At 43.5% G+C, this 15,909-nt stretch overlaps 1 protein-coding gene across 1 annotated transcript; it reads right to left on the bottom strand.

Annotated features, from left to right (window-relative positions):
* Positions 1–271: 271 nt before the first annotated feature.
* On the bottom strand, positions 272–10,648 carry LOC141058943 (uncharacterized). Its single transcript, XM_073555155.1, has 7 exons — positions 10,546–10,648; positions 9,705–9,854; positions 9,396–9,575; positions 9,190–9,313; positions 9,009–9,106; positions 8,720–8,810; positions 272–1,593 (listed from the first exon to the last, which is right to left on the bottom strand). The coding sequence occupies exons 1-7, from the start codon at positions 10,546–10,548 to the stop codon at positions 614–616; spliced, it is 1,626 nt and encodes a 541-aa protein (XP_073411256.1). The 5' UTR covers positions 10,549–10,648; the 3' UTR covers positions 272–613.
* Positions 10,649–15,909: the final 5,261 nt, after the last annotated feature.

Below are 15,909 nucleotides of genomic sequence, written 5' to 3' on the forward strand. Positions count from 1 at the left end.
GAGTCGTAGAAATGAGAGGCTTGGAGAGTGAGTGTGTATACATCTCCTCACCCTATATACTGAGATGTGGGATATATGTTTTTTCTATTAGTCACCTATTGACTAACCTTCAGGGGGTGAATTAGGAATATAGTTTTACTTTTGGAAGTAATAAAGTTTATTTTTTTCCTTTTGTCAACAAACATGAGGAATGACAAGAGACAACCTATTTAAGAAGATTCAATTTTGATTAAAACTATTCCAACATTATAAAAAAACCTTCTCCCCTATGTGATGCCTCTGATGTTTATTAACAGTTGATTTCCAAGTAAAATATTATCCACATTAAGAAAATGAAAAAAGCTTCTCCCCTGTGTGACTTGATGTCAAAGAAGAAGTGATCTCCGGTTAAAACATTTCCCACATTCTGAACAGGAAAAAGTCTTCTCCCCTATGTGGGTTCTTTGAATCAAGATTTATTTTTCCATTTAAAACATTTCCCACATTCTGAGCAAGAATATGGCTTCTCTGCTGTATGAATTCTCTCACATGTAACAAGATTTGAACTCTGAGTAAAACATTTCTCACATTCTGAACATCAAAAAGACTTCTCTCCTGTGTGAGTTCTTTGGTGTTAATCAAGATTCCCTTTCTGGTTAAAACATTTCCCACATTCTGAGCATGAAAAAGGCTTCTCTCCTTTGTGAGTTTTTTGGTGTTTAACAAGATTCCCGTTATGGTTAAAACATTTTCCACATTCTGAACATAAAAAAGGCTTCTCCCCTGTGTGAGTTTTTTGGTGTTTAACAAGATTCCCGTTATGGTTAAAACATTTTCCACATTCTGAACAGGAAAAAGGCTTCTCCCCTGTGTGAGTTAATTGGTGTGTAACAAAATGTGATTTGTTGTTAAAAGATTTCCCACATTCTGAACATGAAAAAAGCTTCTCTCCTGTGTGAATTCTCTGGTGGGTAACAAGATTCCCTTTATGGTTAAAACATTTTCCACATTCTGAACAGCAAAAAGGCTTTTCTCCTGTGTGAGTTAATTGGTGTGTAACAAAATGTGATTTGGTGTTAAAAGATTTCCCACATTCTGAACATGAAAAAGGCTTCTCCCCTGTGTGAGTTCTATGGTGATTAACCAATTGTGATTTTGAGTTAAAACATTTCCCACATTCTGAACAGTAAAAAGGCTTCTCCCCTGTGTGAGTTCTATGGTGATTAACCAATTGTGATTTCCAGTTAAAACATTTTCCACATTCAGAACATGAAAAAGGCTTCGCTCCTGTGTGAATTCTCTGGTGCGTAACAAAATGTGATTTCTTGTTAAAACATTTCCCACATTCTGAACATGAAAATGACTTCTTTGCTTTAGGAGCAGTTTGTTTTTTAATGCCTCTTTTGTGACTTTGATTTTCCTTAGTAGTCAGTAATGAATCAGAAGATGGGACCTGTTTCATAGGATCAGATGACAGATCTTTTCTGTGAATGGATGATGATATATCTGGAGTAATAGCAATCACTTCAGTTGTTCGTTGTAGGATTTCAAGATCATCAGATTTAAAAATTGAAGATGTCAGCTGTCCCTCTGATCTCCTGGTACAGTCATCTGCTAAGATAAGAAAAAAAAATTTTTATAAAATATCCTTGAGTTTTATATTTTTGAATATTTCTACTTAAACTGTCCATAAAAATGGCAAGCTATGTAAAAAACTTTAATTATTTACCAAGACAATGACAGTTCACCGTCTAATAGAAAACCTTGTTGGATGAACCAGTAGTGTGCGGTGTTCAACTGTTGGTTCATTCTGCCTCCCAAATATCGAATAAAAAGAAACCAATCAATGTTATGTAGGTGAAAATAATACCAATTCTCATCTCACAAAAACAAGTCCCCACTCAGGTCCATCATCTGCCAATGGAAAAACAGAGGTTCCCCCACTATTAGTGGCTCAAAGGCTGTTGAAAAGCAACAGGGTTTCTATAAACCAATCCAGCAAAATCCGCTCTCACTTCGGAGTCTTGCAGTGTGCGCAAACAACATTTAGGATCCCTGTATTTAGCAATATTATAGTGAGAAGAATCCACTTAATTTGCGGTGTGTGTCTCCTGGAGCACAATCTGGGCACTATGTGCTGGGTAAGAAAATGGCAAATGTGTAATTTTCACTCTCCAACATCCACTGCGTGTTAATTTACGGAAAGTTGCTGTGGAGTCAAAATATTCACTCCTCCTACACATGTGGTCAAAATTGCTGGTACCCCTCATTTACTGACAGAAAAACACACAATGGTCACAGGAATAACTTGAATCTGACAAAAGTAATAATAAATCAAAAATCTATGAAAATGAACAAATGAAAGTCAGACATTGCTTTCCAACCATGATTCCACAGAATTTCAAAAAAAAAATAAAACTAATGAAATAGGCCTGGACAGAAACTATGGTACCCTTAACGTACCCGCTTCATGACCTCCAACGGTTGATAGACATCGGCGCTAGCAGGGCTTTGTGCAATGCCAATGTTTGTCTACGGTCAGCGGTTTTATGCTCATCGGGACCCCCACATACCATATAACGAGGGGATTCCACCACACAACGCTTGCTGTGACCCCGTGCGCATCGAGACCTGATTGGTTCAGGTCCTGATGACGTCAGCCTCACACTAGCCAATGAGACAAATCACTAGGAGAGTTTGTTGTAGCAGCGAACTTTCCCGGGCGATCTGCCTCATAAAAACACTGTTTCTCCTCAGATCTCCTGTCAGTGAGAGATTAGAGGAGAAACAGTGTTACAAGAGCTGCTGCCAACAGCTGTGTCAGTCAGCGATTGTGCTATAAAGTACAAAAACAGATAAGGCAGGTTAGGGTTAGTGCTATAGTTAGGGTTAGTGTTGGGGCTAAAGTCAGGGTTAATTTTTAGGTTTATCCTAAAGTTAGAGGTAGGCTAAAGAATTAGGCTTTTCTCAATTGTCTCCCCAATAATTTGGTCACGTCATAGTTTTCTATTTATGGAAAAAATAAAAATGAATGAAATGGCCCGTTAGTATTATGGTGCAGAGGAGGCTTATACACTTTTATGTTCTGACAGCGAAGCAAGTGCAGTGTCAGATGGCGATGTGGATTTCGAGGGCTTTAGTAGCAGCGACAGTGATAGCTCAGAAATGAGCAGTGATTCTGGTCCATCCTCACACACAAGGACCAGTACAACAAGAAGGACAAATAGCGCTTCTGGAGAAATGTCTCCAACTCAGGGAACAATGCCCAGTACTAGCGCTGTCCCTAGTGCTCGAGAATTGGCGCACACCGATGTCCAAGGGGCTTTGCCTCTTGATGTAGCATTTCCCAGATGGGAGGCTTCGGATTCGGCTACTCCATTCATCCCTAATTTTAATGCCATTCCTGGTATAAATGTGGAGGTGGAAAATTTTGGAACAATTATTTTTTTAATTTCTTTCTGACAGATAGCTTGCTAGAGCATATTGTCCTACAAATTTATATGTGTCCCAATTCATCAGCCAGAATCCACGATCCTATTATGCTAGGTCAAATTTATGGACAAACTAATGTCCTAGAAATTAAAACATTTTTAGGACTGACATTCGCTATGGGGCTTTTTAAAAAACGAGCATTCGGTCCTATTGGTCCAACCGCCCTGTTCAAGCCACCCCTATGTTTTCTGCCATTCTTCCTAGGACCCGTTTTGAAATGCTCATGAGATTTTGGCATTTTAACGACAATAGTCAATGCCTGCCCAGAAATGCCCCAGAACATGACTGACTATTCAAAATCAGACCCATCATCGAAGACTTGACAGAAAAGTTCTTAAAGCTCTACACCCCAACAGAAAACATTTCCATTGATGAGTCCCTTGTAAAATTCAAAGGAAGTCTGCACCTCAAGCAATTTATTCCTTCTAAGAGGGCAAGATTAGGAATAAAGCTCTATAAAATGTGCGAGAGTTCAACCATATGCACATCAGCATTTCACATTTAAGAGGGGAAAGATAGCCAACTAAACCCACCAGGATGCCCTACTTATCTGGGGACATCTGGAAAAAAGGTTTGGGAGCTGATAACTCAATTTTTACAAAAAGGCTCCAATCTGTATGTTGACAACTACTACACCAGCATACCTCTAGTTGAACATAACATAGGGGCTTGTAGGACCATTCGCAAAAACCATCAGGGGTTTCCACAATCATTGGTCAGCAAAAAGTTCCGAAAGGGGCAGTCAGGGGCTTTACACAATGGAGAGCTGCTTGCCCTTAATATTAAGGATAAATAAAATATTTTTATCCTGAGCTCGATCCACACAGATGCCACAAGGGCCACTGCAGACCAACAGGGATCCACTACTCCAAAACCTGTTTTTAGTCATTGACTACAACAAATATATGGGGGTGTGGACCTTGCAGATCAGGTTCTACAACCATACCAGGTATCAAGAAAATCATAGATCTGGTATAAAAAGTTAGTCATGTATTTGTTTCAGGTGGCCACATAGAATTCTTTTGCGTTATACAAAAAAGCCGGAAATGCAGATACTTTCCTTGATTATCAGGAAAAGGTCACTGAAAATCTTGTTTTTGAAAATTTTGTCCCCACCAATCCTTTACAATGTGAAGATGTGAGAAGACTCACTGAGCGACATTTTATTGCACTCATCCCAGCAACTGAAACAAGAAAGAACCCCCAGAGACGATGTCGTGTATGTTCCAAGAGAGGAATGAGGCATGATACCCGCTATTATTACCCACAATGCCCATCACTGCCAGCCTTATGCCTCCATGACAGCTTTACAATCTTCCACACAGAACCGCGTTTTTGAACTGTTTTGACATTCAAGCATTTGGTTTATTTAGTGACAGACACATTTGAGTAGAGCTGACTTAACAATTTCCGGGGGTAGGTGGGGGAGGTCTCCAGAGACACAAGCTGGGCACAATATATTGGGCACTACAATGACATTTTTGCTGTGAAACTTCTACTATGAGTTTCTGGAAATCATCCATGTAGTGAAAATGGTCACTATATCCATAGATGAATTCCCAGAGGGGTGTCATTTCCAACATGGGGTCACTTCAGGGGGGATTCTGTTGTTCTGGCACTTAGCGGCTCTCCAAAGTGCATTAACAGCAGAATCCCCCCTGAAGTGACCCCATTTTGGAAATGACACCCTTCTGGGAATTGGAAACGACCCCCCTCTGTGAATTCATCTCTGGGTGTAGTGACCATTTACCTATCTATATATTTTCCAATGTAAAATATGGGGTTAAAACAACATTTTAGTGGTAAAAATGTAATTATTTTTCTTCACCGCCCAATGGTATAATTTTCTATGGAACAGCTGTGGTGTCAGTATGCTCACTGCACCACTAGAAGAATTCATTCAGGGAAGTATTTGGTAAAATGCAGTCACTTTTGGGGGCTTATGCTTATCTGGCATCTCAGGGGCTCTGACAATGTGACATGTCACCCACAAACAATTCCAGCAAAATCTGCTCTCCAATATGGCACTCCTTCCCTTCTGAGCTCTGCCATGCGCCCAAACAGTGGTTTACCCCCACATATGGGGTGTCAGAATACTCAGGACAAATTGCACAACAACTTTTGCGGTCCAATTTCTCCTGTTACCCTTTGGATAAAAAATGGAGGGCGAAAAGATCTTTTTTTTTTTTTTTTAAAATATGATTTTTTATTTTCACGTTTCTACGTAATTAACTTCTGTGATGCACTTGGGGGTTCAAAGAGCCCACCACACATCTAGATAAGCTCCTTGGGGGTCTAGTTTAAAAAATGGGGTCACGTGTTGGGGGTTTTCACTGTTTAAACACGTCTGGGGCTCTGACAATTTGACATGTCACCTACAAACAATTCCAGCAAAATCTGCTCTCCAATATGGCGCTTCTTCCCTTCCAAGCATTGCCATGCGCCCAAACAGTAGTATTCTCCCACAAGTGGGGTATAGGCGATCTCAGGAGAAATTACACAACAAATTGTATGGAGCAATTTCTCCTGTTACCCTTATCAAAATGCAAAATATGGGGCAAAAAATGAATTATTTGTGAAAAATGTTATTTTTTTTATTTCGACAACTCTAAGTTATAAACTTCTGTGAAGCACCTGTGGATTCAAGGTGCTCAATACACATCTGGATAAGTTCCCTAAAGCTGTCTAGTCTCCAAAATGGTGTCACTTATTGGGGGTTTCCACTGTTTAGGCAGATCAGGGGCTCTCCAAACGCGACATGGCAACCGCTAATTATTACAGCATATTTTACATTCAAAAAATCAAATGGCGTGCCTTCCCTTCCGAGCCCTGCCGTGTGCCCAAACAGTAGATTTCCCCCAAATATGGGGTATAGGCATGCTCAGGAGAAATTGCAAAACAAAATGTATAGTCCATTTTCTCCTATTACCCTTACGAAAGTAAAAAAAAATTAGGTCTAAAGGAAAATTTTTGTGATGGTGGGATCTGACACTGATGTTCCTTGAGCTTGAAGTTCACCTTTTGTTTAGAAGTTTTTCTGGGCTCTTTTGTTACCATTCATATTATTCATCTCTTTGATTTGCCATGAATTTTCCTCCTGCGGCCACGTCCAGGGAGGTTGGCTACAGTCCCATGGAGCTTAAATTTCTGAATAATATGTGCAGCTGTAGTCACAGGAACATGAAGCTGCTTGGAGATGGTCTTATAACTTTTACCTGTAACATGTTTGTCTATAATTTTCTTTCTAATCTCCTGAGACAACTCTTTCCTTCGCTTCCTCTGGTCCATGTTGAGTGTGATACACACCATGTCACCACACAGTACAGTGAGTATCTGTAGCCTCTATACAGGCCACTCACTGATTCCAGGATTGTAGACACCTGTGATGATAATTAGTGGACACACCGGGATTTATCATGTCCCTTTTGTCACATTATTTTCAGGGGTTCCATCGTTTCTGTCCTGGCCTATTTCATGAGTTTCATTTTTTTTTAAATTCTGTGGAAGCATGGCTGAAAAGCAATGTCTGACTTTCATTTGTTCATTTTCATAGATTTTTTATTTATTATTACTTTTGTCAGATTCAAGTTATTTCTGTGACCATTGTGGGTTTTTCTGTCATTAAACGAGGGGTACCAACAATTTTGACCACGTGTGTATAGATTATAACCATCAGTGAATTAGTTTATAACATGGAATCACTTTATGGGGATTTCTACTATTCTGGTTTTCTGTCATTTAGTTATATTAGGGATTCTGCATATGGTGTGTCTAATCTCATCTGGGATCTGTTCCTGCTGTCCAGCTGGAGTAATCTGCTCCCTACTTCAGCCAATTGGAAAGTACCACACCCTACTAAAGCGCAAAGCACATGGCCGGAATCTGCCAGATACAGCGCTGTTCTCCTCTGGTTCAGTCCTCTGTGCTCAGCTTGCGGCTTGTGTATTTGTTTCCTGTTGTGACCGTGGCCCCTTTACTGACTACTCTTGTGTCTTCTGATTCTGTATTCTGTCCTTCTGGTTCTGACCCAGCTACCTGACTATTCTTCTTGGCATCTAACACCACAGAATAGCAGGTAACACCATGGTCCAAGCCTAGGGGTCCCAGTGTAAGGTCAGATTCCACGTGAGGGTGTTAAAGGGCGATGAGCAAGGCAATCCTTGGGATATGGAAAGCAGAGAAGATAGTGACAACCAGCAAAGTAAGAGATAGAGGTTACTGGACAGGCACCGCTGGTGACATTTTGCTGGATGTAATTTTTTTTCTAAGCCTCACAATAGCCACAATATTATAGGCATTATCACCAATAATATCAATGCTATTATATGCATCATGTAATAATGGGGGCAGGTCAGTGAGGGATCAGCGACCTGTCATAAGCCAATACAGAGGAATATGTAATCAGCACACCTCATAAAGCTCCGCCCACAGCCCCACCCCAGATCACGAGAATCTCATTAATTGAAAACTAAAAATACAGATTACACAACAGTAAACCAGAGTTGCCCTCATTTATGGTGGACCATTGGAGCTACTATGGATCCGGAGCAGAAGATTAGAGAAAATAATATTGCTCCCCATTTCAGGAGAGATTGTGCAGTAATCTGAATTCCTTAGGATCAAAAACAATGTAATTTATGACGTGGAGTGACTCCATGACACCAGGACTGGAGCCAACACATCTCCTGCAGGCGGGAATAAATGTATATTACAGCCCTCAGCCACGCACAGCTTAGAGAGGAGAGTTGTGAAATACTCGCCAGGATTGGAGTACTGCGAGTACCAAATCCTAACGAGTATACTCGCTCATCCCTAGGAACAATGAGACATTCAGCAGCACAGAAGGGAGAGAACGGAGATTCATCCGATAAGATCTCAGGGATCTAGGAAGCCAACAGCATCATTACCCTCCGCTTTCTCATAGGGCCCATCATAATTTTTTTTTCAAGTGATTTTCTATCTTGTCAGCACATTCTACGTACGCTGTCATTTGGCTTTATAGTTACAGATCTGGGCAGGTAACGGTCAGCATTTTGAGGTGGATGGATCCTCCAGGTTCTAAGTTCTATAGAAAAGGGCTTTCAATGCCCAAAGAAATTTGAACAGTTTTGGGTGGAGGAGAATGTTGTGGTCTAGAGGCAAAATGGTGATCATGGTAATACGGCTGGACTACACCACCGATAAAGCAGCCACAGCCGGTGACTGAGAGGAATCTGTGACTTCTCTGCATTCAGTGGTTACTACTCACCTGGGTAGTCATATGTGGGAATCTCCTCTTTACACCACTCATCACCCCTCACATATGTCTCTGTAGTATTAATATGGGTCAGATCTTCACCCTGAAACAAATATTGTAAAAGTCACAGACAGATGGAGACGTCCCATCTATGATCAGCTCTAATCCTGCCATCTCCACCGTTCTCATTACACAAGTATAAAACATATAATACTGGTGGATAAAACAAGACTGAGCACAAGACCTTCACAGCCGTCTACACATCATAGGGGAGATCTCCTGACACCTTCTCTCCATCTACCTGATGATCCTTAGGAGCACTGGGATCTTCTTGGTTACAGTCCTGTGGAAGAAGAGGACGGGGACATCTCTCTGGTGTTGTCCTCTTACTGGATAGATCTGGAGGAAACACATACAGGGACTGAATTCATTCTCTACATACAGATAATTATAGGCCGCGTGTATTTAGTCCTGTCTATTACCTGGTGATGTGAGGGGCTGGGGAACCTCCATTATGACGTTCTTGTACAGATCTCTGTGTCTTTCTAAATACTCCCACTCCTCCATGGAGAAATAGACAGCAACATCCTGACACCTTATAGGAACCTGACACATACAATGATACCGTCATCCCCCGATCCCTTCATAGTGTTACTGTATAATGTCCCAGCATTCCCAGCAGTGTCACCTCTCCAGTCAGCAGCTCAATCATCTTGTAGATGAGTTCTAGGATCTTCTGGTCATTGATGTCCTCATGGATCAGGGGGTGAGGTGGAGACCCCGTGATTGGGCTCAGGTGTCTTCCACATCCCTCAGACACAGGGTCCTGACAGCGATCATTAGAGGTCTTCTTCACCACTGTGTAATCCTGGTAATGGAGAGACACATTAATAAATCTCACTACAGACATTTCCAGAGTCCTCACCTCTCCAGTTCTGTCCATCTGTTATTCCCATAGATAAGAATGATGTAATGTGATGTCATCAGAATCTCTCACCTCTCCAGTGAGACGGAAGAGGATCTCTAGGGTGAGGTGTAACATCCTCTCCGCCATCTTGTCTCTGTCCATATCCATCCTTGATGGGTAAATCAGGAAAATTCTCTTTTGTAGAAGATCTTCACTGAGAGGATCCGATATTGTAGAGACCTGAATGAGAAGAAGATGATCCGATGTAACATCATAAGAATCCTGTGTAATAATACAATTACTGGAGATAATAAGGGAAACATATGAGGAGATTTATTATCTTACAGGGTTTAGTTTTCTTCCCTGACATCTACTAATAAAACCTATATATTTAGGCCACAGACAACAAGCAGTTTCCTCCTCGGAGTCGGCAGCTGAACACGTTCCTCATAGACTCATCTTCCATAACGCTAATTCTCGTCTCATTACCGACACTGGAATCGGCATTAGCAATACTGCAGGAGATATTCATTACACGCGACATGAGAAATAACTCCTTCATGATGAGGACGACATCTTCATCTTCTACTACGGCTCTAGAGACAGATTTGGCCAGAGTCGGTCACTGCCTCCATCCCCACCGGCCGTCTATATGAAGGTTTCCCGTCTTCCCCGCACTGGAATCTTCTCTCACGTTAGATCTCAGCTCTGAGTCACACACAGAAGTTTGAGGCTTTTCTGGAAGAACAGGACAGGAGAGATCTGAGGCCGATGTCTCCATGTACAGGGTTTCCCCTCTGGATAAGAGGCTTTTCTATCCCTTTCCCCCAATTAGAGGGGACACCTGTGGATATCGGGGTCTTTACCGGCTGCAGTCCTGGGGGGATTTACTCGGTAACGTGGACGTTGGACAAACGTCACCATCAATTACCATCAGAGTGAAGGAACATCGCTCCTCTATTCAGCTCTATGGATCCCGGATGAAATCCACTGCGGCCCCTGCAAGAAAAGAGCGAAGTCTGGTGAGACCCCCGAGGCCGGAGATTTCTACAGCTGCTCTGTGCGCACAGGACCTGTGATGAGGTCACAGGAGGGGAGGAGTCAGGAGTCACATGATCAGGGGCCTCAGTGTGTGCAGGACTCTGCTGTGCTGGTTGTCATGGTGCTGGATGAGGGAAAGTTTATGTGTGGGGTCAGGAGGGGTTTACAGGGTGGATGTAGCAGAGCCGCGTGTGTACGAGGTATACGGAGCGGAGCCGTGTGTGTACGAGGTGTACGGAGCGGAGCCGTGTGTGTACGAGGTGTACGGAGCGGAGCCGTGTGTGTACGAGGTGTACGGCGCGGAGCCGCGTGTGTATGAGGTGTACGGAGCGGAGCCGTGTGTGTACGAGGTGTAGAGAGCGGAGCCGTGTGTGTACGAGGTGTACAGAGTGGAGCCGTGTGTGTACGAGGTGTACGGAGTGGAGCCGTGTGTGGACGAGGTGTACGGTGCGGAGCCGTGTGTGTACGAGGTGTACAGAGTGGAGCCGTGTGTGTACGAGGTGTACGGAGTGGAGCCGTGTGTGTACGAGCTGTACGGAGCGGAGCCGTGTGTGTACGAGGAGTACGGAGCGGAGCCGTGTGTGTACGAGGTGTACGGAGCGGAGCCATGTGTGTACGAGGTGTACGGCACGGAGCCGCGTGTGTATGAGGTGTACGGAGCGGAGCCGTGTGTGTACGAGGTGTACAGAGCGGAGCCGTGTGTGTACGAGGTGTACAGAGTGGAGCCGTGTGTGTACAAGGTGTACGGAGTGGAGCCGTGTGTGGACGAGGTGTACGGAGCGGAGCCGTGTGTGTACGAGGTGTACAGAGTGGAGCCGTGTGTGTACGAGGTGTACAGAGTGGAGCCGTGTGTGTACGAGGTGTACGGAGTGGAGCCGTGTGTGTACGAGCTGTACGGAGCGGAGCCGTGTGTGTACGAGGAGTACGGAGCGGAGCCGTGTGTGTACAAGGTGTATGGAGCGGAGCCATGTTTGTGTGGACCCCTCTGTGTTCTCTGTATACCCCCAGCTTCGGTCGCAGACCCTTCAGTGTGCCCTGTATACACCCATATTCCCCCATCTTTGGGCGCAGACCCCTGTGTTCAGTGTATACACCTGTATACCCCCAGCTTCAGTCTCAGAGCCCTGTGTTTATGCTGTATACACCCGTATACCCCCAGCTTTGGTTGCAAACCCCTCTGTGTACGCTGTATACACCTGTATACCCCCAGGTTTGGTCGCAGACACCTCTGTGTACGCTGTATACACCCGTATACCCCCAGCTTCGGTTGCAGACCCCTGTGTACACTATATACACCCGTATACTCCCAGCTTTGGTTGCAGACCCCTGTGTACACTGTATACACCCGTATACCCCCAGCTTCAGTCTCAGAGCCCTGTTTATGCTGTATACACCCGTATACCCCCAGCTTTGGTTGCAAACCCCTCTGTGTACGCTGTATACACCGTACACCCCCAGATTCGGCCACAGCCCCCTGTGTTCACTGTATGCACCCGTATATATCCCCAGTTTTGGTTGCAGACCCCTGTGTACACTATATACACCCGTATACTCCCAGCTTTGGTTGCAGACCCCTGTGTACACTGTATACACCCGTATACCCCCAGCTTCAGTCTCAGAGCCCTGTGTTTATGCTGTATACACCCGTATACCCCCAGCTTTGGTTGCAAACCCCTCTGTGTACGCTGTATACACCGTACACCCCCAGATTCGTCCACAGCCCCCTGTGTTCACTGTATGCACCTGTATATATCCCCAGTTTTGGTCGCAGACCCCTGTGTATGCTGTATACACCCGTATACCCCCAGGTTCGGTCGCAGACCCCTGTGTACGCTGTATACACCCATATACCCCCAGCTTCCGTCATAGATCCCTCTGTGTATGCTGTATACACCCGTATATCCCCAGCTTCGGTAACAGACCCCTGTGTACGTTATATACACCTGTATACCCCCAGCTTTGGTCACAGACCCCCCTGTGTACGCTGTATACACCCGTATACCCCCAGCTTCAGTCATAGACCCTTCTGTGTATGCTGTATACACCCGTATATCCCCAGCTTCGGTCGCAGACCCCTCTGTGTACGCTGCATACACCGTATACCCCCAGATTCGGTCACAGCCCCCTGTGTTCACTGTATACACCCGTATACCCCCAGGTTCGGTCGCAGATCCCTGTGTACGCTGTATACACCTGTATTCCCCCAGCTTTGGTCACAGACCCCCCTGTGTATGCTGTATACACCCGTATACCCCCAGCTTCAGTCATAGACCATGATCAGCTCTACCCTCGCCTACTGTATTATCACCCATCCCTTGTAGATTGTGAGCCTTCGCGGGCAGGGTCCTCTCTCCTCCTGTACCAGTTATGACTTGTATTGTTTAACATTATTGTACTTGTTTTTATTATGTACACCCCTCCTTACATGTAAAGCTCCATGGAATAAATAGTGCTATAACAATAAATAATAATAATAATAATAGACCCCTCTGTGTATGCTGTATACACCCGTATACCCCCAGCTTCGGTCACAGATCCCTGTGTACTCTGTATACACCTGTATACCCCCAGCTTTGGTCGCAGACCCCTCTGTGTATGCTGTATACACCCGTATACCCCCAGCTTCGGTCACAGACCCTGCATCTCTCACACTGTAGAACTGACGCCGGACACACACGGTAAAACTGCAGTCGTCGGTCTCTCATCTCTCGCACTTATACTGATAACATAAGATGGAGTCAGACGAACCCTCCTACAAAACGTGAGAACAAAGTCATAGAATCATAGAATCGTAGAGTTGGAAGGGACCTCCTGGGCCATCTGGTCCAACCCCCTGCTCAAAGCAGGATTCACTAAATCATCCCAGTCAGATGTCTGTCCAGCCTCTGTTTGAAGACTTCCATTGAAGGAGAACTCACCACTTCTCGTGGCAGCTTGTTCCACTCATTGATCACTCTAACTGTCAAAAAGTTTTTTCTAATATCTAATCTGTGTCTCCTCCCATTCAGTTTCATCCCATTGCTTCTAGTCTTTCCTTGTGCAAATGAGAATAAAGTTGATCCTTCTACAATGTGACAGCCCTTTAGATATTTGTAGACAGCTATTAAGTCTCCTCTCAGTCTTCTCTTTTGCAAACTAAACATTCCCAAATCCTGCAACCTTTCCTCATAAGACAGGGTTTGCAGACCGGTCACCATTCTGGTCGCTCTTTTCTGAACTTGCTCCAGTTTGTTGATGTCTTTTTTAAAATGTGGTGCCCAAAACTGGACACAATATTCCAGATGAGGTCTGACCAAAGAGGAGTAGAGGGAAATAATGACTTCACGTGATCTAGACTGTATGCTTCTGTTAATACATCCTAGAATTGCATTTGCCTTTTTTACTGCTGCATCACACTGTTGACTCATATTCAGTCTGTGATCTATTAGTATGCCTAAGTCTTTTTCACATGTACTGTTGCTTAGCCCTATTCCTCCCATTCTGTATATGCTTTTTTCATTTTTATTGCCCAGATGTAGTACTTTGCATTTTTCTGGTGAAGGAAGGTAGTGAGGCTGATTACCAAGCACCTGAGCAGATAGATGATGACTGGGTGACGGGAATTGCTGACTGGATATAAGCCAGCCGACGCCCTTCTGCCTTGCTGGTGATTTCTCTGTGGTATTCTAGGAGACCAGTCTGATTCCTGCTAATCAAAAGCTAAGTTTTCTGCTCTGCTTTTTGCATTTGTGTTTTGGTTTTATTTTGCCTTGTTTTTCTGGTTTTCGGCCATTCCCTGCTGGGGGTGAGCTGAATTCCTTTTTGTCTTTTTGCTCTGCCTTCAGATAATACCTGAGTACTGATATAGTCTTTTTGAAGCCTAGCGTCTTCAGGGCTTTTTTCCCTATCAGTCTGTTGGCTCATGTTTTGATAGGGTTTTGGCAGATTGCAGACAGCAGCTTTTCTATCCTGTCCTATTTAGTTAGCTTGGGCTAAATCATTTGCTCAACCTATCTTTCCATCTGTGTTAGTGTTTTTTCATCTTGCTTCACCGTCATTATATGTTGGGGGCTGCCTATTGCTTTGGGGTCTGCTCTGGGGCAGTTTAGATTTCCCTCTCTGTCTTTAGGCTATTTAGTTCTCTGGCTGTGATCGAGGGGTCTAGGGCACCGTAGGAACCCCCCATGGCTACTGCTAGTTGTTGTTGATAGGTTCAGGGGTCTGCAATCCGATAGCTGCCAACTTCTCTGGTTTTCTGGACTTAGCTAGTATTTCTGTTTTTGCCTCCTACGGTGACTCATTCATAACAAAACATTTTTTATCACAGATGGAACTCAGGTGGTTCGTTCAACTGGACACCATGACCCCTAATGGACTCAATGAAGTTTTGAGTTTGGCCCCATTCCTATAGTCTTTGGGGATTTAACAATTATGCATCAATTGGTCCCGGATATTATTTTCTTTTTTGTTAATGGATTCCCAATGGGATGATTTGCATTATTCTCTTTATAGTATATTCCATATGGATATCTGGGTATATTTATAGGCATATAATATATAGGTAATGAGAATTCCTCCTGTCCTTTTTCCTCCACAAGTCTATATCACACTCCCTCCTTTTTTCTGGCAGTGTGTTGTTTTTATATTGTTTTTAATTTTTAATTTTTACTCTTTATTTTCACTAATCTTTTCTTGTATGTCAATAATTTATATTTAGTGACCTTGAGGACACCATATATCTCCTTGGACCCTCACCCTGTACCATATCTATGTGAACCACATCCAGCAGTCTCTACAGTTGTGGGAATCATGACCATATATTGTATTCTATGTATTTTATGTACTTAGTATGTGAGATTTTTTCACTGTTTATGTCATATACGATGTACATTTATATATATGTGATGACTTTTTTACGGTCATGACCCGCTTAGGATTATTGTGTGCATGGACCTTAGGGTTCTTCCCATGTATGGGATATAATTATGAGCATATTATATCAAACATGTGAATCGGATCTAGTGGCCTTTATAGTTGTATGTGTCATGACCATAAATTCGTTTTATGCATTTGATGTATTTAATATATGAGACTCTTTATCGCCTGGGCTATATGTGATGCATATCCATGTATGTATGTGATGATTCTTATGTATGGCCATGACCCCTTTAAAAATCATTCATCTTCCCGGTATGGATTTTTGGGATTTCCATTTACCCTATATATGGGATACAATTATGGGCAGCTGTGAGCATCTCTCTGCGGTGGTAATTGT

Source organism: Dendrobates tinctorius, unplaced genomic scaffold (assembly GCF_039654945.1).
Source record: "Dendrobates tinctorius isolate UK_male_01 unplaced genomic scaffold, ASM3965494v1 ptg000221l, whole genome shotgun sequence".
NCBI classification, from domain to species: domain Eukaryota; kingdom Metazoa; phylum Chordata; class Amphibia; order Anura; family Dendrobatidae; genus Dendrobates; species Dendrobates tinctorius.

What these genes read in the sequence shown, in the direction of transcription:
- LOC141058943 (XM_073555155.1), bottom strand. An exon ending in CCAGCCCCTCACATCACCAG is followed by an intron (nt 9,107 to 9,189) that starts GTAATAGACAGG and finishes TGTTTCCTCCAG; the next exon opens with ATCTATCCAGTAAGAGGACA. An exon ending in GTGCTCCTAAGGATCATCAG is followed by an intron (nt 8,811 to 9,008) that starts GTAGATGGAGAG and finishes TATTTGTTTCAG; the next exon opens with GGTGAAGATCTGACCCATAT.